This window comes from Vipera berus (assembly GCF_964194415.1).
Source record: "Vipera berus genome assembly, chromosome: 7".
NCBI classification, from domain to species: Eukaryota; Metazoa; Chordata; class Lepidosauria; order Squamata; family Viperidae; genus Vipera; species Vipera berus.
Window position 1 is genome coordinate 11,178,393 of NC_138209.1, and position 27,987 is coordinate 11,206,379.

Consider the following 27,987-nt stretch of genomic DNA (forward strand, 5'->3'; position numbering starts at 1 on the left):
GATTTCAAATAAAAGAATAAAATTAATTTTCCAACATGATCGTGTTAAACAGTCATGAAGTAATCTAATAAAAATAGTGACACTGAAATGAAATGTAAAATCATGTCATTAATGGCAATATGTCTGAAAGAGAAAATACAATGCAGATTGCAAAAAAACCCAAAACCCATGTAATTTCAATATGTACAAAACAAATCATGCTGATGATTTTTTAAAAATATTTTACTGAAGAATATTTGATAAATTTTATTAGATTAATATATACAGTAAATACAAGCAGTGATCAAGGCAGGAGATAAATCTATTGGATCCTGGATTTATGGAAAAATAAAAAGCCTCATGGAACATCCGTGGGTATTCTCAATAATTCTTCAACTTCTTCTTGTAAAGCCTCAGTCTTCTCAGCAAGGAGCATCTGCATTCAAAGACAAAAAAGTCACAACTTTTTACTGTAGTCTATTTATTGTGTAAGGGACGCGGTGGCTCAGTGGGTTAGGACGCTGAGCTTGTCAATCAGAAGGTTGGTAGTTTGGCGGGTCGAATCCCGAGTGCCGCATAACAGAGTGAGCGCCTGTTACTCGTCCCAGCTTCTGCCAACCTAGCAGTTCGAAAGCACGTAAAAATGCAAGTAGAAAAACAGGGACCACTACAGTGGGAAGGTAACAGCGTTCCATGAGCCTTTGGCGTCTAGTCATGCCGGCCACATGACCACGGAGACGTCCTCGGACAAGCGCTGGCTCTTCGGCTTTGAAACGGAGATGAGCACCGGCCCCTAGAGTCGGAAACGACTAGCACGCATGTGCGGGGGAACCTTTACCTTTATTTACTGTGTATCTGAGACCAAATAGCTCCCAAGGTGATATTATACAGTGTTCATTTCTTAGAAAGCTCACTGGAGCAGAGACTAGATTGAACCTTCATTCGTATGAGGCCTCCAATTTTATTTTCTCCCAGATCAATTAATGTCTGCATTTAGGTTTTTAAAAAACAGCAACCCCAAAGCATTTGCTTTACATGCAACAAAGGGAAAATCTGACATGTATTTATACCTCATCCACAATCAGCACCAGTGCTCTGCAGTTGTGCGAAGATCCCAGCAACAGATAAGATTCCAACTACTGATCCTCGTAATGCAGGGGTCTTCAAACTTGGCCCTTTTATGACTTGTGGACTTTAACACGTGCCTGGCTGAGGAATTCTGGGAGTTGAAGTCCACAAGTCATAAAAGGGCCAAGTTTGAAGACCCCTGTCGTAATGGACTGTCTTTTTTTTTAAGCAACATACACAGTTCATCACAGATTATCAATATATATTTCTCAAAAACAGCACTAGACTTCACCCCAACTGCCTTAGTCCATAAGGCTTAGATAAAAGAGAGACAGAATGGCTACTTGCCAAAGATGGAGATTATTCTGACCTTGATTTCTGACAACTATATAAGAGCTCTTCCCACCTAAAACAGCAGTTGATCCAGAGTGTCTTGCTACTTCTTTCCTTACCTTTGCAGATGAAACTATTTTCCTGGCCTGAGTTCTGGACATATGTACAACATTCTTGACTAGATGTTCTGGATCTGCATTGGCCAAGTGAGCTAAACTTTTATAGCCCAGGTTGTAGAGTTGCTTGGCTCGAGCCTGTGAAGCAGCGAAGAAGCCAATTAAAGGAGAGAGCTAGCAATGGATCAAGACATTACATCAGGGCAATACTGGAAGAAGGATAGTTTGCCTACTATGGAAGAATGGGCACTTAAAGTATCGAATCTTGCAGAAATGTCTAAGATTTCTGTTTATTTGAAGGATCATTCACAAGAAAGATATATTTCAGTTTGGAGAAGATGGATAGATTATATTCAGAATAAATATGGGACTAAAAAGTTTCACTTAGCTTATGAGTAGATTTTAGAGGGATATTGTTATTAGCATTGATTATTTTTGTTTAAGTTATTATTATGTTTTTAATAATTTGAATGTATCTATGTTAAAGGGGAGTTAAAGCACATTATGAATTTTGGTTAATTTTATAATGGATAATTTTAGTTAGAATATGATTATTATATCTATAACCCTGTATTCAGCTCTGGGAAGTGGGGGGGGGAAGGAGGGTGGTTTGGGGTGGGGGGTTTTTGGGGATATGTATTGTAAAATTTTTTTTTAAAAAAAACTCTTTAATAAAAGAAAAAAAAGATGTTACATCAGGGATGTCCAACCTTGGCAACTTAAAACCTGTGGACTTCTGATGCCCAAAATTCTCCAGCCACAACAAACTCACAAGCTATTCTCCAAAGCACCTGAAAGCAGGACAAGAAGCAACTGATGGAAACTAGTCAAAGAGAGAAGCAACCTTGAACTAAGGAGAAACTTCCTGACAGTTAGAGCCTTGGTGGAGCAGTGGGCTAATGCCTCCTTAAGTAACACCAGCTGCCTGCAATTAGTGCAGGTTCGCATCCCACCAGGCTCAAGGTTGACTCAGCCTTCCATCCTTCCGAGGTAGGTAAAATGAGGACCCAGATTGTTGGGGGCAATTAAGCTGACTTTGTAATAATGCCGCTTGGGGTGTGTGTGAAAGCCCTAATAAGCAGGCATATACATAGAATGAAGGCTACTGCTAAGCTTGTAAGCCGCCCTGAGTCTCTGGAGAAGGGCGGGATATAAATGGAATAAAAATAAAAATAAAATAGAACAATTAACCGGTGGAACAACCTGCCTCCAGAGGTGGTGAATGCTCCAACACTGGAGGATTTTAAGAAGAGACTGGACAGCCATTTGTCTGAAATGGTATAGGGTTTCCTGCCTGAGCAGGGGGTTGGACTAGATGACCTCCAAGGTCCCTTCCAACTTTATTATTATTATTATTATTATTATTATTATTATTATTATTATTATTATTATTATTATTATTATTATATTATTATTATTATATTATTATTATTATTATTATTATTATTATTATTATTATTATTATTATTATTACAATGGCTCTCAGCTGAAAAACAAAGAGCTGCTAGTGTCTGTCTTCACCCTCCTCTTCTGCAAAGCAGAACTTGGTGTCCAATAGCCAACAAGGCCAAAGCTGGACCGGAAGCACCCAACCAAGGTCCTTTTGAATTCAGGTGTGTGATTTACATTACAGACACCTGCCAACGTGCCAGTCCTCTACCTCCAATTGGAAACGTTCAAGAAGTACTGAGCAACCGGAAGAAATTTCAGAAGTCATCCTTGCATTCTGCTTGGATATCTAATAAACCCTCCTAGTTAACCTATTTAAAAAATAATAATAATAATTCGCATAAACTGCATCCAGGTGTACTGAAGGTCCTTTTTTGTCAAAAGTAGACTGTACTAACCTCTAAAACGCCAGCTACCTCCATCAGAGGAATAAGTTCTGCTTTAACACAATAGCTTAATCTCTTGGTAAGTTCTGGCAGGAGAGCTTTATAAACCCAAAATTCATCCAGCTCCTGTAAGAAAACACATTAGCAACATTCCTGTTGGTCAGTTTTACTTAGAAACCTATCAATCAAACCTTGCTCAATTTCTTCTCTTAGTGGGATCCATTTGTTGTATCTAAATTAATGTTTGCGGTAGATAAAAGGATTAAAGTGGGCCCTAGAATATTGGGATGCGACATTGTGATAAGACAAAATCTTTCATGTTATGATGACAAAAGAAAAACCAGCTGTTGGAAAATGTCAATATGATGCTGTATTAGCTAAGGCAGGGGTGTCAAACTCAATTTCATTGAGGGCCGTATCAGCATTGCGGTTGCCCTCAGGGGGCCGGGTGGGCGTGGCTAGGGTGGGCGTGGCCTACTGGGTAGGCGTGGCTAGAGTGCGTATGGCCTACTGGGTGGGCATGGCCAGCTCTACATCATTTGCATCAAGGGTGCCTATGGGGGCCTGGACAGGAGTGGGACAGATCTGAGGGTCTCTGGCGGAAGGAGGGTCTCTGGGCCAGGGCCAAGGCAGTGGGGGCCATTCCCTCACTGTTTCCAGGATAGCTTTGCGGGCCGCATGAAATCACTTTGCGGGCCAGATCCGGCCCCCGGGCCTTGTGTTTGACATGTCTGAGCTAAGGGGTAATTTTATTTTTGTAAACCACTTGGAGTCACTGAGAGTGAGTAGGCGGCCATATAATTTCTCATAAATAAATAAATAAATAAATAAATAAATAAATAAATAAATAAAAATAAATAAATAAATAAATAAATAAATAAATAAAAAATACATACATACATACATACATATCAGAGGGATTGGTTTCAAAATGAGATATACAAAATTACAAGGTATCTATGAGTGTTATTTTCAGTTTGAAAACCGTTCTGCATGGGAGCAAAGTAATGCACTGAAAATTGGATCTAAATTTATGAAAGGAAATTGTGTGAGGTGATACCAAAGAAATTCTAACTTTTTTTCAAAGAAAAGTAATGAATGATGTTTTTGCCTTGCAGTGAATTATTTAGCTGTTGTACATTACCTCACAAAAATGCAGAACTGAGGAGGAGAATGAAGCCGCTGAACTGAGAAGACTTTGAACAAATCCTCGTGGTATATTAAATTTTTCTGACACATCCCATATGTTGGTCTCTCTTAACAAGGAATGAAGGATGAGGGACAGGTAAAGTCTATTAACAGTATTACTATCCAGTTCCTAAGAAGATACCAAGTTCATAAAGAAACTGAAAACAACATAAAATCTTTGCAAGCTTCTATTTCTTTAAGTTTCTTAAATAATTACAGTATATTTCACAATGTAGGAACAGTGAATCATGTATCTATGGGATATAGTAACACACTTCTCTAAAATAGAATTTGCAATATAAATAACAGAAATATAACTCTAGAATTTTCCTGCTGATTCTCAGATTACAGTTAAAAACATTTTCTTGCTAGTTCATTCAACATATACAATATCAGATGAATTAATTTAATTCTTTTTGTATTCTTACTATTCTTACATCATGCATACACATAAGATTACAACTGAATTTCACTTTTTCTTTAAGGAAGGCAATATATCTGGTTTTTTCCAACAGATTTACCAACTGTAGCTAGAGGAATAATGACAATCCCCAATGACCGTCACCCGATGTGTTTTATGATACATCAGCATGGAGATTTCAACATGGGATTCTCTAGTATTTCAGTAATTCTTACGATATTTTCAAAATCCTCTTATTTAATGTTGCTACTTTAACAAGGAGCTTAAATGGCAAGAGAAAGTGGAGAAGAGAAGGAAGAGAAACGTATAATCAATGGAATAAATAATTACAAGTGTATTTTTCTGGTGGCCATTCAGATACGCTGTTTAATAAACAAAACTTTCTCTTACATTCTTGATGGCTTGTCCAGATGCCTTTTTGGTTATAAAGCTCTCCGGCACTCCAACAGTACTGGTTACTTGTTGTTCTATTAGACTTAGTTGATTGAACTAAAACAAACAAAGTATAATCAGCTCGGATCTAAAATTAAGCAAATAGTAACTAGGACACAATCTATCCTGTTTTACATGAGAAATATTAAAACTGAGCTGTTGTATTTTGTTGTTGTTAGTTGCGAAGTCATGTCCGACCCATCGCTACCCCATGACAACGTTCCTCCAGGCCTTCCTGTCCTCTACCATCTTCTGGAGTCCATTTAAGCTCACACCTACTGCTTCAGTGACTCCATCCAGCCACTTCTTTCTCTGTCGTCCCATTCTTCTCTTGCCCTCAATCTTTCCCAGCATCAGGCTCTTCTCCAGTGAGTCCTTCCTTCTCATTAGGTGGCCAAAGTGTTTGAGTTTCAACTTCAGGATCTGGCCTTCTAAAGAGCAGTCAGGGTTGATCTCCTCTAGGACTGACTGGTTTGATCGCCTTGCAGTCCAAGGGACTCGCAGGAGTCTTCTCCAGCACCGTAGTTCAAAGGCCTCAATTCTTTGGCACTCAGCCTTTCTTATGGTCCAACTTTGACAGCCATACATTACCAATTGGAAGACCATAGCCTTGATTATACCCACTTTTGTTGGCAGGGTGATGTCTCTGCTTTTTAGTGTGCTGTCTAGATTTGCCATGGCTTTCCTCCCAAGGAGCAAGCGTCTTTTAATTTCTTGGCTACAGTCCCCATCTGTGGTGATCTTGGAGCCCAGGAAAATAAAATCTGTCACTACCTCCATTTCTTCCCCATCTATTTGCCAGGAATTGAGAGGGCCGGATGCCATGATCTTGGTTTTCTTAATGTTAAGTTTCAAGCCAACTTTTGCACTCTCCTTCACCCGCAACAAGAGGCTCTTTAGTTCCTCTTCAAATAGGGGTGAATGCAAAGACATGTGCACCCTGGCAGGAAGGCTATGGGTGGCTAACAATGTCAACATTGCGTAATACCCAAAAAATGTGTTAGAAAATTACAAAAGAAAAAAGAAGCCAGAACTTAGAAATCTGTACCAGGAAACTTCACCTTCAGCTGTCACATACCCACTTCCTAAACTAGATGGAACAAAAAGTCTTTTAATCATTTTCCTGAAGCTCAAGAGGGGTTTGGCAAACTGTATTTCTGCTAAGAGGAATTTCCACACAATAGGGGGAAGCTACTGAAAGTGGTCACTTGTAAAAGCCGGGCAAGTGACAATCCTGTAGGTAAGCCTTCTCTGTGATGGCACTCTGAGTTGCCTATCCCTCTTCCCAGGTTCATAACAAAGACCTAGTTCTTCTCCTCCCCCCCTGCCCCCGGGGGCCATTTTGTCCTGTCCTTGAATAAATGATCCGCGGTTTTGCTCTCCTTATGTTAACCTCAGTGTTTCAATGAACTTGGGTTTCATGTCAGTATTTTGTCACTTCAATGGTGGTTATTTCAGTTTTTTAATTTATACACTGCTTTGAGAGGTGATTATATTTATTTATTTATTTAGATTTATATACCGCCCTTTCCCGAAGGACTCAGGGCGGTTTACAGGGTATTTAAAAGAAAATCAATACAAAAGTTAAAACAAAATTAAAAAAGATTAAATGAAACCCTGAGAAAAAATAAAAACCCAGTTAAAATTAAAAATTAAAAAATTCTCAGCCTGGGCCAGAGAGCTCGAAGAGCCAGGTCTTCAGGTCCCAGCGGAATGAACGGAGGTCGGGGGCAGTCCTACGTTCCGCGGGCAGCTGGTTCCAAAGGGCAGGCACGCCCACTGAGAAGGCCCTACCCCTGGGTGTTACCCGCCGGCAATCTTTAACCGGTGGCACCCTGAGAAGACCCTCCCTGTGGGAGCGCACTGGACGAAGGGAGCTTGATGCTGGCAGCAGGTGTTCCCTCAAATATCCTGGACCCTCGCCATTTAGGGCTTTATAGGTCATCACCAGCACCTTGAATCTCACCCGAAGGGCAACCGGAAGCCAATGCAGCTCGCGGAGTAGAGGTATTACATGGGAGTATCGGGAGACCCCCATCACGACTCGCGCGGCCGCATTCTGCACCAGCTGAAGCCTCCGGGTGGTCCTCAAGGGCAGCCCCATGTAGAGAGGGAATGTATATACCCGTATTAGATAAATGAATATTATACATAAATATAGTCAGTACTTCACATACCTTTCTCCTAAAAATAAAACACTTATGATGTGTTTGGTAAAATCTGAATCTCTGCAGAACAGCTCTTAATCTTTAACTTATAAGATAAAAAATAAATATCTCCCACCAGCAAACAAACTCTCAAAAGATCTAAATCCTGTCTGTGCCCGATTTAAATTTCTTTATTTAGCCTTTTGTCAGCAGCATATGCATAACTCAATCAGTTTCATTTCTACTGTTCTGGGAGCGCCAAGGAGCCCAAACACACAGTTTTAGAATAGACAGGAGAGGCTATGAAAAGGCAAAAATCTCTTCCCAATGAAATTTAGTACCACAGAAGACAGAGTTTTAATTAATATCCTGGAGTTGTTAGGAATACTCCTTCCTATTATTCTAGGCCTCGGGAGAAGATTACCCAACGATGTTTTCTTTGAAAGCATCTTACCTGTTTAAAATAGACCATCCAGTTTGGGCTACACTGAGGAATCATATCATATGGTGTTATCAGATAGAGCAGATGAAGGTAGCTTTCAAGTATTAGTCCCTCAAGTCCTTTCTTCAAGTCTTTGTAGAGAGTGTCACAGTGCGCCAATTCAATTGAACCTAAGATAGGAGTAAAATTAAGGATTACATGCAATCGGCATCCTGAGGTGAGTAGAGGCATCCACAGGATCTGACTCCCAAAACAACAAAAGCCGGGGTCTGGTTGTAACCGGGTTGTAACCGGGGTCTGGTTGTAACAAGAGAGGCTATGAAAAGGCAAAAATCTCTTCCCAATGAAATTTAGTACCACAGAAGACAGAGTTTTAATTAATATCCTGGTGTTGTTAGGAATACTCCTTCCTATTATTCTAGGCCTAGGGAGAAGATACCTCCACCTTCTCTAATACATGCACAAAAGGGGTGGAGCTTGCACTGCCCTGTCACTTTCCCTCTACCCGGTCGCTTCCCGTGGATGCTTCTAGAGCAGGGCTTTTCAACCTTTTCACCCATTGTACCACTTTTAGGATAGGGCAACATCCGAGTACCACCAGTCGCCTAGCAAGGTGTCAAAAACTTGATGACCAAAAAAAAAAAAAAGGGAAAAAAGTGATGAAGTACAGGTAGTCCTTGATTTACAACAGTTCACTTAGTGACTGTTTGAAGTTACAATGGCACTGAAAAAAGTGTCCCGCATGCCACAGCCAAGCAAGACAACTACCTGCCTGGCGGCGCTCTTCCTCCTGTCCGAGGTTTTCATTGTTGTGAGCATTTCTGTTGAGGATTGGCAGTGGGGGTGGGGTGGGTTGTTTGGTTTTTATTTCCCCTGTCTGTTGGGTGGTTTGCAGCAGGTTTGGGTCACTTCACATGACCCTGGGGCACTGTGACCATCATAAATATGAATCAGTTGCCAATCGTCTGAATGTAAATCACAAGACCCTGGAGATGCTGCAACATTCCAGCTGATCGGCGCTTCTGGCCTCAGCAGAAGCGCCAGGATCAGTGCCGAGCTCCAGCTGGAAACTGGTGCTGATCCTGGCGCTTCCGCTGAGCCCTGACAGCCCTGCAGCTCCATCCATCCCTCGCTCAAGCTTGTGTGGTGCTGCCATTCCCCTCTCCTACTACCACTTTTCTAGGATGGTCGCGTACCACCTGCCAGGTGCCAACGTACCACAGGTGGTACCCGTACCACTGGTTGAAAAGCCCTGTTCTAGAGGTGACAGTTTCATTCTGCTTATTGGTAAGGCCGATTCTGCTTACCTGCCCTTTAACCAATAACACAAGCATCTTTTACCTTTGTAGGTGGCTCGGCCCAGTTGAGTGATCCCTAGATTATTCTGACAGCTCTTTTCGCTGTCAGAATTTTCTTTCTCTTTTAGCAGCCCATTTTGTTTCAGCCATTGTAATGCTTCCATTGTTACATCTTGCAGGCTCTTCTTAGGCAGGAGCTGTGGCTGTATACTAAGTAAGGTTGCACCCATGAATTGGTAAATTTCCTCAGGATTGTTTGCTACCTGTAACAGAATATCAAAGGTCAAATGTTAAACTAAGACTAACTAAAGGCTTAGTTTGAGGGAAAAACAATTTATAGCCAAGACAAAAGAGAATTTTATCATTTTATTTGAGAGAGTAAAAGAAGCCATGGTGGCACAGTGGTTAGAATGCAGTATTGTAGGCAAACTCTGTCCATAGCCAGCAGTTCGATCCTGACCGGCTGAAGGTTGACTCAGCCTTCTATCCTTCCGAGATCAGTAAAATGAGGACCCAGATTGATGAAGGCAATAGGTTGACTCTGTAAATCGCTTGGAGAGGGTTGTAAAGTGGCATTTAAGTGTGCTATTGCGATTGCTATTACTTCTAAATTCTTACTTCCAAACTTCTCTCACTAAAGTATTATAGCTGAAAATTAACATTTTAGAATTACCAACCTTTAAACCAACCACCGATAAAAGTAAACTTCGGATGCCCTTGTTGGATTCCAGCAGAAGAGTGCTGTAACAGCTTTCTAGGGGACTGGTTATTAAATTTTGAACCTTAAAACAAATTTACAGCATGTGTTAATGAAACATAATAACTGTGAAAAAAAGTTATGATTCTGACCTGTGCTTGTAACATTATGAAATGCCTGCTCCATTGCATCCTGAGTATTATTTTAATTGTATCACTTCCTGCAAATAATGCCTTGCTCAAGTCATCTATCATGAGGAACATTAGCTTCTCAGAGATAGCTCTATGTATTTGCAGTATCTTTTCTCAAGATATATAACTATGCATTATCACTTGCTTTATAGCGACTGCATTGCAACACCAATCTATTCAAGAAGATGTGGGGGAATGGAAAATAAAACTGCTTTTACATTTTTGTGACGCAGGACAACTTACCGGTAACTGTTTTAATTGATCAATAAACACAATTGTCTTTAAATGCCACAATCCTGTTCTGATGAATTGCTTTCCACTAAAGCAGGGGTAGGCAACCCTGGCCCTTTTATGACTCGTGGACTTCAACTCCCAGAATTCCTGAGCCAGCTGGTGATGATATTTCTTGGCAGTGACATAATTATGAAGAACCTATTTGCCCTTACAAAGTGAAGCTATCTTTAAATGTACTTACTAGAAGAATAAATAAATTACTTCAGACCAAGGCTTTACATATTTGAACTCCACCCACTACAGTATTATTTAATCAATTAATCCCGACGACTTAGAAATATCAAACGTTGCCATTCTTGTCATTTAGGTTACCAGTTCTTTGTCTTTCTCTTGCACAATCAAAATACTTTCACCAGCCTTATCAATGCCAGCACGACCAGCTCGGCCAATCATCTGTTTATACTGGTTCTTCTTCAAGAAATCTGTAGCAACGTATGGCGCTCTTAAAATGACCCTGCAGAATCAAATGAACAGGTACTTTAATTACTTCTCACTTACATCCATTTTTTTTCTTTCCTCACTGAGAAAAAGCACTTGAAAATACTTTGATAGCTTTTAAGGTAAATGATGCAAAAAGATGATTTTTTTTACTGAATGGTTTTCAACAACAGACGAATCATACAATATTTGAAATTATTATTATTATTATTAATTTAATTTCTATACCACCCTTCTCCCGAAGGACTCAGGGCGGTGTACAGGGCAATAAAATGCAATAAAAATACAATATACAAAAGTTAAAATGAGAATTAAATAGAATAACCCAATTGCAGTAAAAAGTTAATTAAAATTACAATTAAAATACCCCAAACCCATCAGACCAGGCCGGCTTGTTCAAATAGGTGAGTTTTCAGGTCACGGCGGAAAGAGCGAAGGTCTTTATAAACGGTAAAAAGAAATTTTTTAAAAAACAAACCTCCGTGGAAAGCAGAACCTTGTTTTGCAAGGCTTAAAGTGCATAAAGGAATAACTGTCACAATGGAATTATTGCTAATAATGGAATAAAATGGGATATCCTAAGCCATAAGAACACTGAAATCAAACCAAAGACTTTACTTTGATATGCATTTGTTCTGGAATAAAAGCAGACACAGTTCCAAGTATGGAAGCCATTGTTCCACAATGCCAGCACATGGGCCATCATTTCAGTGGCCCAATTGGGGATTACCTGTATTTATGAGGGATAAGGCTATCAACAGGTGTTGGGAGCTGCTGCTTGCATATTATCTCCAGTGAGGGGGTCTTTGTTGCTCTTTGAGCTTGGTTATTGGGGTTTTTTTTTGCAGATGTTTCACTATCCAAACTAAGTAACCTCATCACTGCTAGTAAGGAGTGGGAATTGGCACCTCTAGATTACCGAATGCTATTCCTAGATCATATTCTTTCATACTTTGGGTGGGAATCGTGTGTCTGAACGTCTGTTTCTAAATAATACTCTGGAAACACAAAAAAAGACCATTTAGGGAAAGATTTGCGTCTAGTCCCTGGTTTTTAATGGCCATGGTTTGTCTTTTTCTTTTTTAAAAAAGAGAAACAATGAATCTTTAGAATTTCCCTAGCTGCTGTTTGAGTGAAGCAACTGGGATACTTAAGGAGCACCTGTCAAACGAGTTGAACTGAAGCCATTTTCACTTTCTTTTCGGTTGCCACCTATTTAGAAGGGGAGGAGGAGGGGGGAAGTGTAGTTTTAAGTTAGCTGTAACAATTCTTAGGTATGGGAACCCCGATTACATTTTGGCGGGCTGGAGATCTGGGAGGAATGCCCGCCTTTACTAACAACGTGATTTATGACATCAAATTTGGGGTGGGAATTGTTAACTTTGCACACTTTGTAACCAGAGGGGAGGGGGATTTAGCCTTGGGTTCACCTTTGTACGTGCTGTTATTTTGTAGCCAAATAAAAATGTTCTTCAAGGGAGAATTCCTTGCCTTGAAGCTCTCTTAATTGGTCTCATCTATCGGAACCACCACAGCGTCACTCGGTTCTTGAGTCATGCCACAAGATGGCTTTTGGGGGATTCAGCGAAAGAAATTTAATTTAATTTAATTTTAATTCCATTTATATCCCGCCCTTCTCCGAAGACTCAGGGCGGCTTACAAGCTTACCAGTAGCCTTCATTCTATGTATATGCCTGCTTATTAGGGCTTTCACACACACCCCAAGCGGCATTATTACAAAGTCAGCTTAATTGCCCCCAACAATCTGGGTCCTCATTTTACCTACCTCGGAAGGATGGAAGGCTGAGTCAACCTTGAGCCTGGTGGGATGCGAACCTGCACTAATTGCAGGCAGCTGGTGTTAGCCCACTGCTCCACCAAGGCTCCTTATGTTAGAATGTTTACCCTATTTCACATGAGGAACATAAAAAAGAAAAGCCAGTGCTATAACCTTCGGGCGGGCAGGTTGACGCCCGCAGCAAGCGTAGATGTGCAGGTTAGCAGAAAGAGGAAGCCTGAGGAATAAGCTGCTTCTATACATTTCCGCTCGTCGCTGGTGAGACCGCTGTGATGGTAGGCAATTCCAAACGGAATCGTTCGCTTCAAAACTGGACAGAGTTTTCCACTGCAGATGTTTCTTAACTCTTTTAGAAGATTGCATTTTTCTTTCTCCTTGATCTTTTTAAGCTCTCTAGCAAAGAAAGGGTAGAATTAGACAATGGGTATCCTCCTTCTTGGGACTTTGTGCACAAGCCACTTTTGTTCCAAACGTAACTAGTCGTTTTCATCTAGGATGAACAAGGAACGATCCATTACAAGACGCACCAAAACTTCAAATGTACAGGTAGTCTTTGACTCAGGGACCGGTCGTTCAGCGAACAAAGTTATAACAGACCTCCCCAAAACTTACCTACAATCTGACCTTGAAGTTACTATGGCCATATTCCCTCTGGGCTCAAATGACTATTTTCACTTTTGTGGCCATATTTTCGACGCTTTTTGGCAGTTTCTGGGGTTTAGTCTTAATTTCTGGCAAAAAAGGGCCAGAAATTGGGTATAATGGATTCACTTAATTATTGCAGTATTTGTGTGATGTCTACCACACTGAAACCACTGGAAAAAATGTTCTAAAGTCGGGTCCAGTCATAGGGTGAGCTGATTATGACCATAAGGCTCCATTTCTGTCATAAGTCAAGGACTATTTGTATTCTTCTCCACTGATTAGCTTATAATTAAAAGACTGGAAGTGCACCATGGAATATGGCCTCCCTTCCACATCTGGAATTTGAACCCAGCTTCAAATATATCTGGCTGGATGTAACCATTTCAGGCTGACACACCCGTTTCCCAGCCTGACAAGTACATGTTTGTCTTTTGTTTGCCCCTTCCACTTTTTTGGAAAGAGTGATAAGAACCAGTCTTGCAACTTGGATATTGTAAAGCATTCTAATTTCCAAAGCCAACAGTGATTTGCCAAAAGGAAAAGAAAGATGGAACATGGTACAAGAAAGCACTTGACCTGATTTTCTAGGCTGTGAATTAGATCAATAAGTGAATATTAAGAAAATGAGATGAGCCAGTGATGGTGAACCTTTTAGAGACCGAGTGCTCAAAAACCACCGCCACCACACAGCCTGCCCCTACTCCGCCCCGCCCTGCCCCCAGCCCACCCCCGCTCCGTCCCCACCCTGTCCACCCATAGGGCCTCACCGCCTCCACGGCCCGCTGCAGATCACCCAGGAGGCCCAGCAGCACCATGGTGGCCACACCCTCCGCCCGTGTTGTGATTTAGTGTCAGCCTGTGCTCCCAGCAGCTGAGTCCAATGAATCTGAGGAGGGAGGAGGAGGGATTTGGAGAGCCTTTGGTGTCAGAGGGAGGCTCTGATGCACTGCAGGACTCTCAACCTGGCCCCTCCAGTCATGTTCCTCATGAGGCTCAGCTGTGTGAGTACGAGGTGTCGGACTCAGAAGAGTCACAGCTGAATCTGTTCAGAGACGCTAGAAGCAGAAGGCAATCCAGCAGAGTAGAGCAGAGAAAATCAATGAGGCAACTCAGTGAGAGGAGGAGAAGGCAGTGAGAAGCCACGCCTTGGGACTGATAATAAAAGAGGAAGGTGTGGGCGGGGCTGGTTGCTGAAGGCAACCGTTTGAAGACATTCTGAAAGAGTCCTGTTCTGTTCTTGCTACTTCTGTTTAACTCTTTGTTGACTCGTTTGATATTTTGATTCATTTACTGAAGGAAATATTCTGTTGCCTTTTTGTTTGAACTGTAAATGAATTTGGGTTGGGTTTTTCCAGCCTATTCACTGTAAAAAGGAAAAAGGGGTTGTCCCTGACACACAAACAGGGCCGGTCGTAGGCTGGAACAGAACAGCCTGCGCGTAATGGGGCTTGAGGGTGGAGTCTTGTCCCCGCTGCCCAGCTGCCATGTCATTGGCTATGCTGTTCCACATGGGCGACTCTCCTCCAGGGGGGCAGCTGGTGAGGAGGGGGCCGCGGGGGGAGGCGGGGCTGGGGTAATGGCATGGATGCCCACAGAGAGGGCTTTGAGTGCCGCCTCTGGCACGCGTGCCATAGGCCCGCCACGACTGAGATAAGCTAATTCTACTTTAGGGTGTAAAGCTACATTACCAGAGCCTTGCAGGTCTGACGGTATAATTCTCCCACTGTCTCCTTTACTGCCAGAGAAACAAAAGAGGGTCTCTTCTGAGCCTCCTGTCCTGTCCATTATCCCGCTGCAGGCTAAGCTGTCTCTTCTCTGACCATTCCCTAGGCAGGATCTCTTGGTCCTGCCTCCCAAGGTCTTTCCCACATGACATTATATCTATACTATTGGATTCTTTGGATCAGTACAGATTACACTGGCAGTAGTTCTCCAGAGTATTAGATAGAATGTTTTCCAACCCTATACACCAGGGGTCTTCAAACTTGGCAACTTTAAGACTTGTGGACCTCAGTTCCCAGAATTTTTCAGGCAGCCAGCCACTTGTGGACTTCAACTCCCAGAATACCCCGTCAGTCAGTCAGACTGGCTGGGGGAATTCTGGGAGCTGAAGTCCACAAGTCTTAAAGTTGCCAAGTTTGGGGACCCCTGCTATACGCCATTACTGTTATCCTTTGACACATGAACATTTCCTGCAATGCTTTCTTTACATTTGCTTAGGATGCAAATGCAATACGTCTGCAACAAATTAACATTTGACACCAGGAGATCCATGAAAATGTTCATTTAGCATAACATTTCTCAACCTTGGCTGCTTTAAGCTCTGTGGACTTCAACTTCCAGAATTCCTCAATCAGCATGGCTGACTGAGGAATTCTGGGAATTGAAGTACACATAGCTTAAACTGGCCAGGGTTGAGAAACACTGATTTAGCAATTGAAGTGCACATAGGAGACATACCTGTTTATGTGTTTGCATATCATTTCTGCTACATTTTCACAGTTTTTTTTAGTAGGACAGAAGACAAGGCAGGAGTACTTGGGAATAACCTCTGTGACCAATGCAATAAGATGATCAGGATCTACCTTCTGAAGAGCACTAGAATACTAAAATATTAAGCAGCGTTATTTCTAAATGGAAGCAAATTGTTGTAATCTCAATTTGTCAAAGTATTTGTGCTAAGCTTCTATAACTTTAATTGGATATAAAGAAAGCAAATTATCAAACGATCCCTACTTGATGCCTGAGTTTTAAATACTTGCTTTCAATGGGCTTAATCTATTAAATAATTTCTAAAAAGAAATACAAAATAAGCATTTGATTCTCCAGGGTTTTACATCTCCCACTTAAGGCAGTAGAATCAAGATCAGCAAAGCATCACAATTATGTACCAAAAAGTGAAGAAATAATTTGAAAATTTAAGTAGTCCTCAACCTACAACCACAATTGAGTCCAACATTTCTGTTGCTAAGTGAGACATTTGTTAAGTGAGTTTTGCCCCATTTCACAACTTTTCCCATGACATTTGTAAATCACTGCAATTCTTAAATTAGTAACGTGGTTGTTAAGGGGGATCTGGTTTCCCCATTGACTTTGTTTGTCAGAAGGGTGCAAAAAGGGATCACGTGACCCCGGGACAGTGTAACCTTCACAAATGTGAGTCAGTTGTCAAGCGTCCAAATGTAAATCTTGTGACCACGGAGATGCTGCAACTGTCGTAAGTGTGAAAATTGGTCTTAGGTCATGTTTTTCAGTGCTGTTGTAACTTCGGATGGTCACTAAATGAACTGTTGCAAGTCGAGGACTACCTGTATATTTTGTTTACTTATGATATTTTAGAGGAGGTGTTCCTAAACCTTTTGCCATTATATACCTTCCTTTAGTGCAGCGTTTTCCAATCTTAAGCCATTTTCAGATTTGTGGACTTCAGTTTCCAGAATATCCCAGCCAGCAGTGTATTCTGGGAATTGAAGTCCAAACATCTTAAAACTGCTAAGGCTGGGAAATACTGCTTTAATCTAATCTTAATATACACACCTCCCCCAAAAACACAAATGAACAATGAAAAACCACACAATGAAACTTTATTTTTAATAAAGAAGACATAAAAAAATAATAAAAAAGTCACTGTTTGTGCTTCTCCCACATTACTTATTTGCAATATTGAGGGAAAAGTGGATTTAATGAAACAATGTACCATTAAAAGATTATTCACTTATCTCCTGGGCTTTGTACCTTCTCAAAGAAGGTACGCTGCACACTTTGGGAATCGCTGTTTTAGAGACTGCTATGGTGCTTTTGTAATAACGAATGGCATGCTGTTAGAACACGGTTTTGAAAAAGCCGTGGCTGAAAGTGAAGTTGCAAACTGAAAATGAAATGTCCGCATATTTAGCTGCATTACCTTGGAATCGAGGAGACGTGAAAACTTAAGGCCATTTTCTGCTTTGCTATCAAGTTCGTAGATGCGGTCCTGTATTTTAATGTATTCTTTCAATTCAACCTATATTGTGGAAAGGTATGAATAATAATTGGATTAGACCATGAATTTCATTGGAAAAGACTTTTTGAAAAGAGCTGTTTATGCTGAAAGTACAGCAACATAAACATATTTAAATCTCACCTTTCCTACGCAAGCAACAAAGGACATGTGTGACATGGTTATTTTTAGGCCACAGCAACCCTGTGAGATGTTTAAATCACCAATGACCTCCATGACTGAGGACTTGAATTCAAATCTCTTTGATTTCAGTCCAACAACTGAACTACTAGGGTATATAGCAGCGGTGGCAAACCACTGGCACACGTGCCAGAGGGGGCACTCAGAGCCCTCTCTGTGGGCATGCACGCTGTTGCCCCAGCCTCTCCTCCCCACAATGGCCCCCTCCTCACCAGCAGCCCCCCCCGAGGAGAGTTGCTCCCAGGTGCGGCCTGCGTGGAGCAGTGCAACCAAGGATATGGCAGCTGGGTAGCGGGGACAAGACTCCGCCCTCGCGCCCCGTCGCACGCAGATGATGCTGCAGGATGCAGGCGGAGGGCATGGCCGCCATGATGCTGTTGGGCCACCCGGGTGATCTGCAGCGGCAGGCCATGGAGGCGGTGGGTGGCCGTTCGGGCGGGCAGGGAGTGGAGTGAAGACGGGGGTGGTTTTGGGGTACTTGGTCTCTAAAAGGTTTGCCATCACTGGTATATGGACTGTCCTCAACTTGCGACTGGTTGCTTAGTGACTGTTACAATGGATCCCCCCCAAAAGGTACTTACAACTTCATTTTAAAGCTGCAATGGCTGAACCACCCCCCTCCCCCCACAGTCATGTCATTGCATTTTGACACTTGGCGTGGGCACCTGTTTTTTGCCTGTTTCTGGCATTTATTTCTGGTTTCTGGCGAAAAACATCCATTGGGTATAATGGACTCGCTTAATGACCATGGCACTTATTTAACAACTATAGCATTTGCTTAACAACCACTGTAAAAAAATGTAAAACCAGGCCCAGTCACATGGTGACCCATTTAATGACTGCAACCCATTTACAACTCTTAATTTTGGGGCAATTATGGTTGTAGGTAGAGATTCCTATACTACCTAGATTTTTCTCCTGAGTAAGTACATGCACTGTTCTTCTTGGCTTTTTAAAATATAGCAAACTAGATACTACTTCCTAGTAGAATACAAATTTAATTAAGATGAGCATTTCCCCTATTTTATACAGTTGTGACAAGAAAGTAAAAATACTTCCAGGTCTTTCATCAAATAAAAAAGTAAGTAAGTAAGTAAATAGGGAACTCATCAAATTTGCAGACGACACCAAGCTAGCAGGAATAGCCAACACTCCAGAAGACAGGCTTAAGATACAGGAGGATCTGGACAGACTTGAACACTGGGCGCTATCTAACAAAATGAAATTGAATGATGAAAAAAAATAATTCTACATTTAGGCAAGAAAAACCAAATGTACAGATACAGCATAGGGGGTACCTTGCTCAATAGTAGTAACTGTGAGAGGGATCTCGGAGTCTTAGTGGATAACCACTTCAATATGAGCCAGCAGTGTGCTGCAGCTGCCAAAAAAGCCAACACAGTGCTGGGCTGCATTAACAGAAGGATAGAATCAAGATCACGTGAAGTACTAATACCACTTTACAATGCCTTGGTAAGGCCACACTTGGAATACTGCATCCAGTTTTGGTCACCATGATGTAAAAAAGATGTTGAAACTCTAGAAAGAGTACAGAGAAGAGCAACAAAGATGATTATGGGACTGGAGGCTAAAACATATAAGGAACGGCTGCTGGAATTGGGTATGTTTAGTTTAATGAAGAGAAGGACGAGGGGTGACATGATAGCAGTCTTCCAATATCTCAGTGGCTGCCACAAAGAAGAGGGAGTCAAGCTATTCTCCAAAGCACCTGAAAGCAGGACAAGAAGCAACGGATGGAAACTAATCAAAGGGAGAAGCAACCTAGAACTAAGGAGAAACTTCCTGACAGTTAAAACAATTAACCAGTGGAACAACCTGCCTCCAGAAGCTGTGAATGCTCCAACACTGGAAGTTTTTAAGAAGAGATTGGACAGCCATTTGTCCAAAATGATATAGGGTTTCCTGCCTGAGCAGGGGATTGGAGTAGATCAGGGCTTTTCAACCTTTTCACCCATTGTACCACTTTTAGGATAGGGCAACATCCGAGTACCACCAGTCGCCTAGCAAGGTGTCAAAAACTTGATGACCCCCCTCAAAAAAAGGAAAAAAAGTGATGAAGTACAGGTAGTCCTCGACTTACAACAGTTCGCTTAGTGACTGTTCGAAGTTACAATGGCACTGTAAAAAGTGCCCCCCAAGCCACAGCTGAGCAAGACACCTGCCTGCCTGCCTGGTGGTGCTCTTCCTCCTGTCCGAGGTTTTCATTGTTGTGTGCATTTCTCTTGAGGATTGGCAGCGGGGGTGGGGTGGGGTAGGGTGTTTGGTTTTTATTCCCCCCCTCTGCTGGGTGGTTGCAGCAGGTTTTGGTTACTTCACATGACCCTGGGACACTGTGATCGTCACAAATATGAATCGGTTGCCAAGCATTTGAATGTAAATCACAAGATCCTGGAGATGCTGCGAGATTCTAGCTGATAGGCGCTTCTTCTGGGCTCAGTAAAAGTGCCGGGATCAGTGCCGAGCTCCAGCTGGAGCCTGGCACTGATCCTGGCGCTTCCGCTGAGCCCTGACAGCCCTGAAACTCCAGCCATGTCTTGCTCAGGCTTATGCGGTGCTGCCATTCCCCTCCCCCACTACCACTTTTCTAGGATGGTCGCGTACCACCTGCCAGGTGCCAATGTACCACAGGTGGTACCCGTACCACTGGTTGAAAAGCCCTGGACTAGATGACCTCCAAGATCCCTTCCAACTTTTTTATTTTTATATTATTATTATTATTATTATTATTATTATTATTATTATTATTATTATTATTATTAACTGTAAACATCAAAGTGACTGAACAACAGATCAAACCTTCATTTTCAAACCAATTTGTCTATTTTTTGTAAGGTGATTACACCAACTTCTCTATAGAATTCTCTATAAGAAACTAAACTGCCTTTGCAAACCCTAATCATTCACCCCGTTACTATGTAACAATTATTTCTCAGTAACTTCGATACATTTTTTAATTCAATAACATACAGGTCTGAAATTACTTGTGTAGAATTCTGCTTTCAGGAACTGCTGCAAGTCTTCAACATTTCTTAATGTTGCACTCATTCCAATGATCTGAGTTGTTTCTATGCAAAAATGAAATAGATCAGGCTTGAATGCTAAACATGCATGCTTAAGAATTTAAATATGCAAGAATTCATATTGCAAACAAAATTAGTAAAAGTATGTCAAGAACCTCTTACCTAAAAATATTGCCATTATGCTTTCATCTCAAGACATATATTTTTTAAACCAAACTGAATACTGTTCCAATACAAACAGCATGAAATATATTTCTGAAAGCCTCTGAGGACAAAAAAAATCCTTATTCTTAAAAGCACACAATGAACTCTTCAAATAGTAGTCAATGATAATAACTACAGTAAGTTTTACTGAAATCAGTGTGAATTAGCCTCTGAATGTAAAATCACAGGAGTATCCATACATTTTATGCAACTTCTCTCTGCATCCACAGAAAGTGGAAATCAAACAATTTCAAGATGCATAAATATATAAGAGACTGTTTTTAAAGAATTGTATTTCCTTGTTCTTGAAAAAATGCTAAGCCATGCATAGTTTGCAAGCCAGAATCTGGGCAATTCTGTTTATTTATTTATTTTTAAATTCCATTTGTATCCCGCCCTTCTCCGAAGACTCAGGGCGGCTTACAAGCTTAGCAGTAGCCTTCATTCTATGTATATGCCTGCTTATTAGGGCTTTCACACACACCCCAAGCGGCATTATTACAAAGTCATCTTATTGCCCCCAACAATCTGGGTCCTCATTTTACCTACCTCGGAAGGATGGAAGGCTGAGTCAACCTTGAGCCTGGTGGGACTCGAACCTGCACTAATTGCAGGCAGCTGGTGTTACTTAAGGAGGCATTAGCCCACTGCTCCACCAAGGCTCTTTATAGCACTTTACAGTGTTATATTCTTATGAACCACATTTTGGCACTAGAATTTCAATAAAATTAAGATAACCCTTTTGAGTTATTTGGGGAAGAGTCTTTTTTCAGTGTGTAGCCCTTTTGTAGGATTTTGAAACTGCCACTCTCCCTTACAGTAATAACAATATTATAACAATACAATAACAACTTGCGACCACGTTTGGCACCAGAATTTCAACAAATTTAAGACGATCCTTTCGTGTTACTTGGGGCGAGTCTTCTTTTCAGGTAAATACAGTGTGCAGCCATTTTGTAGGTTTTTTTTGAAATTGCCGTAACTAACCTATTAGTATACAGTATAGTAAGTTCAGAGATGACTTTTCAGATATTATACAGGGTTAACTTACTGCTTGCATACAAAATCTTAGAAAGAGTCATTTCGAGTATACTGCCACGACCACCTTCTCCAAGCATATGCAACTTTAAATGAGAAAAAGATATGAAAGTCACAAAGCTGCAAAATAATTTACCGAGTACAAACAAGTTGGAAATACTAAATAATGATAAAGCACTGCAACAAACCTCATCAACTACTACTAGACCCAGGGTGTTGATTCTCCCTGCTTCTATCAAGGCATTCACCAGGCTGTGTCCCTTTTCAATAGTAGCAATGTACACGGATTTCTTCTGCCTTCTCCTGATCGGAGGGATCCTTCCTTTATTTCCTGCATATTCTTCCACCAGGAAACCCAGCTCCATTCCGAAACCACACAAACTCCCAACCTGGGAAATGAAGAAAATGGGAGAAAAAGTCATTTTACGATGGCGCAATTTCAGAACAGCAAATAAAACATAGGCGTTTTCTTGGCTGTTAGCCTCCCCCCCCACCTCCAGTACAGGTAGTTCGTGACTTACGGCCACAACTGAGCTCAACATTTCCATCGCTAAGTAAGACAGTCGTTAAGTGCATTTTGTCACAGTTTACCACCTTTCTCGCCATGGCTGTTAAGTGAAATAACTGCTGTTTGGTAACTTGGTAACACGGTTGCTAAGGGAATCTGGCTTCCCCGTTGACTTTGCTTGTCAGAAGGTCGCAAAAGGGGATCGCGTGATCCCCGGGACATTGCGACCGTCATAAATATGAGCCAGTTGCCAGGCATCCCAATTTTGATCGTGTGACCGTGGGGATGCTGCAACAGTCGTAAGTGTGAAAAAGGGTCATAAATCAATTCGTACAGTGCCGTTGTAACTTTTAATGGTCACTAAATGAATAGCTGTAAGTCGAGGACTACCTCTGCGAAGATCTGACCTGGAAAGTTAATACAACCCAGGTGGCTAGAAAGGCCCAACAGAGGCTTCACTTTCTCAGGGTCTTGCGCAGGGGTCTTCAAACTTGGCCCTTTTATGACTTGGGGACTTCAACTCCCAGAATCCCTCAGCTACCAACGCTGGCTGAGGGATTCTGGGAGTTGAAGTCCACAAGTCATAAAAGGGCCAAGTTTGAAGACCCCTGGTCTTGCGGAAGAACAGGGTAGAACAATGGCTAATGACCCTCTTTTACCGGTCTACGATAGAGAGCGTCCTCTCGTATGGTATTGTGGTTTGGTATGCTGGTCTGACAGCCGCGGATAGGAAAGTATTACAGAGGGTGGTGAGCACAGCACAAGACATTGTGGGCTGTTCCCTGACACCACTGGATGACATCGCCAGGGCTCGTTGCCTTGGAAGAGTGAGGAAGATTCTCAGGGATGACTCACACCCTGGACGGTATCTCTTTACTCTCCTACCATCGGGTAGGAGATATAGGAGTATAGCCAGCCGCACCAACAGGCTGAAGAACAGCTTTTATTCATGGGCTGTTAGGCTCTTGAACGGGAAATAATTTTATAAACTTTATGCATGATTGACTTGCGAGGCCGGTGTGTTGTGCAATTAGCTCACATGGTGTAATAAGATGGAGGGTTTGTTGTCACTGGGAGTTGGGGGGGGCATGAAGGGAGATTCAGCCAATCTCAATGTATACATGGTTGGACTTTGACAATAAAGGTTCATTCATTTGTATAACAGAACTGAAATCCCAGCTGTGCAAGCCCAGCATTTTATCCTACCACAACTGGAGCCCTCCTGTGGATGGGAGTTAATCAAATTCAATGATGTAGATGAATATAAAGCCGGTTTCCGCACCTTCTCCTGGACTAAAGCCACATAAGGCAGGATCATTAAAACATCCATTTGCTTGCAGAGTAATTCTCGAAGAATTAAAATTTCAGCGACAAGGGTTTTTCCACCACTGGTTGGCAAGGAATATATTAAGTTCTTTCGCTTTTGCTGGGATTCGAACATTAAACACTCATGTTGCCAGTCTGTAAAATTAAAAGGCATTTCTTATAATCTTCCATTCCTGTGTTAGTATTCATAGCGATTCGTGATGAAAATTAAACTGTTTGGGGGATTCTAAGAAAGCTTGACAAACTGCACACTTAAAATTGTATTGTTTTATAAGAACCTAGGAAACATTTAAAAACAAAAATGTAAATTTAGTACTGTACAGGAACAGCTCCTTTGTGGGTGGATGCTATACTTTAAAGGGAAAAAATGAGTTCATTTTGGGTGCCTGGCAACTGACTCACCTTTACTTCCCTCTGCAGTGTCCTGTAGACACTGGCAGCTATTTATGATGGTTTTTTTGCTAATTTCCAGCATTTCCCCCCCCCCCCGGGTTTCTGGCAAAAAAAAAACATTCATTGGGGAAAATGGATTCACTTAACAACTGTGGCATTTGCTTAATGATCACCACAGAAATGTCAAAAAATGCAATGTCTCAACTTATGACCGCAACAATCTATGACTGAAATTTCAGCCTTAATTATGGTCATAAGTCAAGGACTATGTGTAAAAATAATTTGGTTTCATTAACAGAACAAGCAGAGATTGCACCAAACTGGAATTTATCACAGTAGCAAAAGTCACAACAAACAAGAGATTGGTGGCATTACCATAAAGCTTCTCAATTCCTCTGACATGTAGCAGTAGCTCCTTGACTTTGGTGGGTAAACCATAGAAGGGACCGATATCTACAAAAGCCAAGTTGTCAGCTGTCTCCGCAATGGCCATCTCTTCAGTTACAATAGCTTCTTTCAGCTGTTTGCTTTTAGAAACCAATGAAGCAGAGGATCTGGCATTCCCAGCCATTGCATTTTTGAGATGGTCTTTGAGACTCTTCCGCCTACTTGGTTCAAACAAAGCAGTTCTCACTGACTCACAGTCTTGTTTATTACTCTCTCTGTCACTGCAGTGTGGCAGATCTGAGAAGGCCAGCTGACAGGGTATTTCGTTTATGGCCGTTACTTGCTGAGGACATTCATCTGAACGTTGACGAAACAAAAGCTGAGAGGACGGAAGACTTTCCAAATCGTTATCTTGGGGCTCTGAGCTATTCTCCTGTTCCTTCATCCGTTCCAAAGAATCATATTCTCTTATGACTCTGGAGCTAATTGCAGCGTTTGTCTCCGAAAATACCTGTGTTGTCTCTGAAAATACCTGTGCCAGGTTCTTGGCAATTGTCATCTGATTAGCTCCACCTGCAGGCCGCACAGCAGTGTTGCCATCTAAGGTGTCAGAATCCAGACTATCCCTACTAAAGTGCATGCATTTTTGCTCTATATGATCAATTTCAGTTAAGAAAGAGTCGTTGCCAGAAAAGCTGTCATAGTCTGCAAACATATCATCACTGTCAAAATCCTGAAAGAAAAAAAAATGAATCAGGTGAAAAGCGAACGAGACTTCTTAATACTAAGCGTTTATATCTTGGATGATAAAATATTCATTCTTTTGGCAAAATGTAGAACTATGGGGATGAAATAGTACTATACGGGCAGTCCTTGACATACAACCACAACTGAATCCAACATTTCTGTTGCTAAGCAAGATAGTTAAGTGAGTTTTGCCCCATTTTGCGACTTTTCTTGCCAGTGATTCAGTTGTAAGTTAGTAACCCGGTTGTTAATTGAACCTGGCTTCCCCATTGACTTTGCCTGCCAAGAGGTCGCAAAAGGTAATCACATGATCCTGGGACACTGCAACTGTCATAAACACATGCCAGTTGCCAAGCATCTGAATGTTGATCACGTGACCGTGGGGATGAGGAAACAGTCATAAGTGTGAAAAACAGTAATAAGACCCTTTTTTCAGTGCTGTTGTAACTTCGGTCACTAAATGATTGGTTGTAAGTTGAGGACTACCTGCTTATAAAAAGGCACGAATGGGTTGTTGACCAAAACACTCTTTTTTAAAACATCAAAATTTCCCTTATATCCTTAATACGTAACATGAGCAGTTCAGCTGAACATCCTAACAAACTTCTTTAGACCAGTACAGAAACGGAAACAGTTGCTGACAGGATACACGTCCTTTCATCCTCAGCCATGCCTGAGGGCCTATATATAAGGCATAGTTTGTCATGTTGTGATGTCACTGGAATGATTGGCATTCTGGATCTTTTTTTTTGATGCATGATTGGAATTTGTTGTTGTTGTCGTGTCCGACCCATCGCGACCCTATGGACAACGTTCCTCCAGGCCTTCCTGTCCTCTACCATCTTCTGGAGTCCATTTAAGCTCACGCCTACTGCTTCAGTGACTCCATCCAGCCACCTCATTCTCTGTCGTCCCCTTCTTCTCTTGCCCTCAATCTTTCCCAGCATTAGGCTCTTCATGATTGGAATACTGCAAGGAATTATTAGAGGTTCCTCCCAAAGCAAATCCACCTGACTGTTCTTTGGAAAGACAGATTCTGAAGCTCAAATACTTTGGCCAAATACTAATGAGAAGAGAGGACACCTTGGAAAAGACCCTGATGTTGGGAAAGATGGAAGGCCAAAGGAGAAAGGGATGGCAGAAGATGAGATGGTTAGACCAGGGGGCACGCTGGCTGAGGAATTCTGGGAATTGAAGTCCACAAGTCATAAAAGGGCCAAGTTTGAAGACCCCTGGTTTAGACAGTGTCATTGATTCAATGAACATGAATTTGGGCAAACTCTGGGAGACGTAAAGGACAGCGGTGGAGGAAGCTGGTGTGCTATGGTCTATGCCATGGGGTCATGAAGAGTTGGACATGATTTAGAGACAGAACAACAACAAGGAATTTATCTTTACAGATAGGTCAATTCTGGGGGATTTTTAATGGGTATACTAGGGTATTATGTATTATGTCTCTGCAACACCCACACACATGCACACCCATTATACAAGAGTCCAAAATGTTGCTCTTGCCCAATTGAACTAACTCACTTGTCTTTTTTCCCCACCTCCCCTTAATCACCATCACTGGCCTTGAATTCAAATGTGGCAAATCCAACTGGCTCACCAGCTCCTCCCAGCCTCAGATCAGCACAGTATGCTTAACTGCACAATAATATTAATGATAATAATGGATAACTGGAGCACCACTTGAACACCACAGGCATTGACAAATTCACCACCAGTCAATTACAGGTTACGTCTCTTAACAACATAAAACATCATCTGCCCATCCCAGATCCTTGAGGACTCCATAAATGGATAAAAATGCCAAATCCGGTTAAAAAAAAAATCTGATTGTGTGACCAATCATGATGATGATGATAATAATAATAATATAATAAAATAATAATAAAATAATAATAATAAAATAATAATAATAATAATAATAATAATAATAATAATAATAATAATAATAATAATAATAATAATAAGAAGAAGAAGAAGAAGAAGAAGAAGAAGAAGAAGAAGAAGAAGAAGAAGAAGACGACGACTGGGAAGTCATTTGTCTGAAATGGTATAGGGCAGGGGTCCTCAACCCTGGCAACTTTAAGACTTGTGGACTTCAACTCCCAGAATTCCTCAGCCAGTATGCCTGGCTGAGGAATTCTGGGAGTTGAAGTCCACAAGTCTTAAAGTAGCCAAGGTTGAGGATCCCTGGTAGAGGGTTTCCTGCCTGAGCAGGGGGTTGGACTAGAAGACCTCCAAGGTCCCTTCCAACTCTATTATTCTGTTATAATGGAGTCTCCCAGTCTCAAGTCTGCTCGGTACGATGCCCGGAGAGGCCTGGAATAGGCAGTACCTCCGGCTTCGGCTCCTCCAGCTCTTCCTCGCCTTCGTCCGAGATCAGTTTCTTGTGAGCCGGCGGGGAAGTAGACCGGGACCCCCCTCGGCAATTTATGCCGGACGAATCCGCCCCTTGACCCGGCTGCCGTCGCCGCCGCCTCCGTCGCTCCTGCGTCCTTCTCATGACAAACCCACCGCCCTCCATGGAAAAGCGGTATAACCCTAACCGGGCTCAATTCCCGGGTCAGCCGGTGCTGCACCAGACGGGCGAGTATAGAATTGGGCCACTTCCTACGACAGGCAGCGACTCCATTTTCTCTGATTCCCCCGCTTTTTGGGGAAAGGAACCGTCCGCCACTGAGCGAGGACTGTACCATCTACTAAAGAAAGGGTGCAGGGTTTCATTTACGCGGGACTCCGAATAGGCACTTCCAGCCCTCGCGTCCTATTGAAGGTGAACCCATGAGCTTCCGATGAGTGAACTACAATTCCCGGCTTCCCTCGCATGGGCGG

At 41.9% G+C, this 27,987-nt stretch overlaps 1 protein-coding gene across 2 annotated transcripts; it reads right to left on the minus strand.

The window, feature by feature from the left end:
- Positions 1–231: 231 nt before the first annotated feature.
- On the minus strand, positions 232–27,972 carry HELQ (helicase, POLQ like). Of its 2 annotated transcripts, XM_081332876.1 has the most exons (18): positions 27,491–27,959; positions 24,388–25,132; positions 23,576–23,754; positions 21,974–22,174; positions 21,799–21,871; positions 20,491–20,588; positions 17,227–17,325; positions 15,783–15,928; positions 12,831–13,070; positions 10,754–10,895; positions 9,937–10,041; positions 9,303–9,522; positions 7,974–8,131; positions 5,331–5,429; positions 4,476–4,649; positions 3,344–3,457; positions 1,500–1,634; positions 232–415 (listed from the first exon to the last, which is right to left on the minus strand). In XM_081332876.1, the coding sequence occupies exons 1-18, from the start codon at positions 27,677–27,679 to the stop codon at positions 338–340; spliced, it is 3,195 nt and encodes a 1,064-aa protein (XP_081189002.1). In that variant the 5' UTR covers positions 27,680–27,959; the 3' UTR covers positions 232–337. The 2 variants fall into 2 exon arrangements, with proteins under 2 accessions (XP_081189002.1, XP_081189003.1); XM_081332877.1 differs by lacking the exons at positions 232–415; positions 1,500–1,634; positions 3,344–3,457 and having other exon boundaries at positions 4,546–4,677; positions 27,491–27,972.
- Positions 27,973–27,987: the final 15 nt, after the last annotated feature.

Bases quoted from the DNA above. Each gene is read 5' to 3' on its own strand.
- HELQ (XM_081332876.1), bottom strand. From the start codon at position 27,679: ATGGAGGGCGGTGGGTTTGTCATGAGAAGGACGCAGGAGCGACGGAGG. The intron at 20,589-21,798 runs GTAAGTTAACCC...ATTTTTGCATAG, and splicing joins TAAGATTTTGTATGCAAGCA to AAACAACTCAGATCATTGGA. The intron at 3,458-4,475 runs GTAATGTACAAC...GTTTTCTTACAG, and splicing joins CAGTTCTGCATTTTTGTGAG to GAGCTGGATGAATTTTGGGT.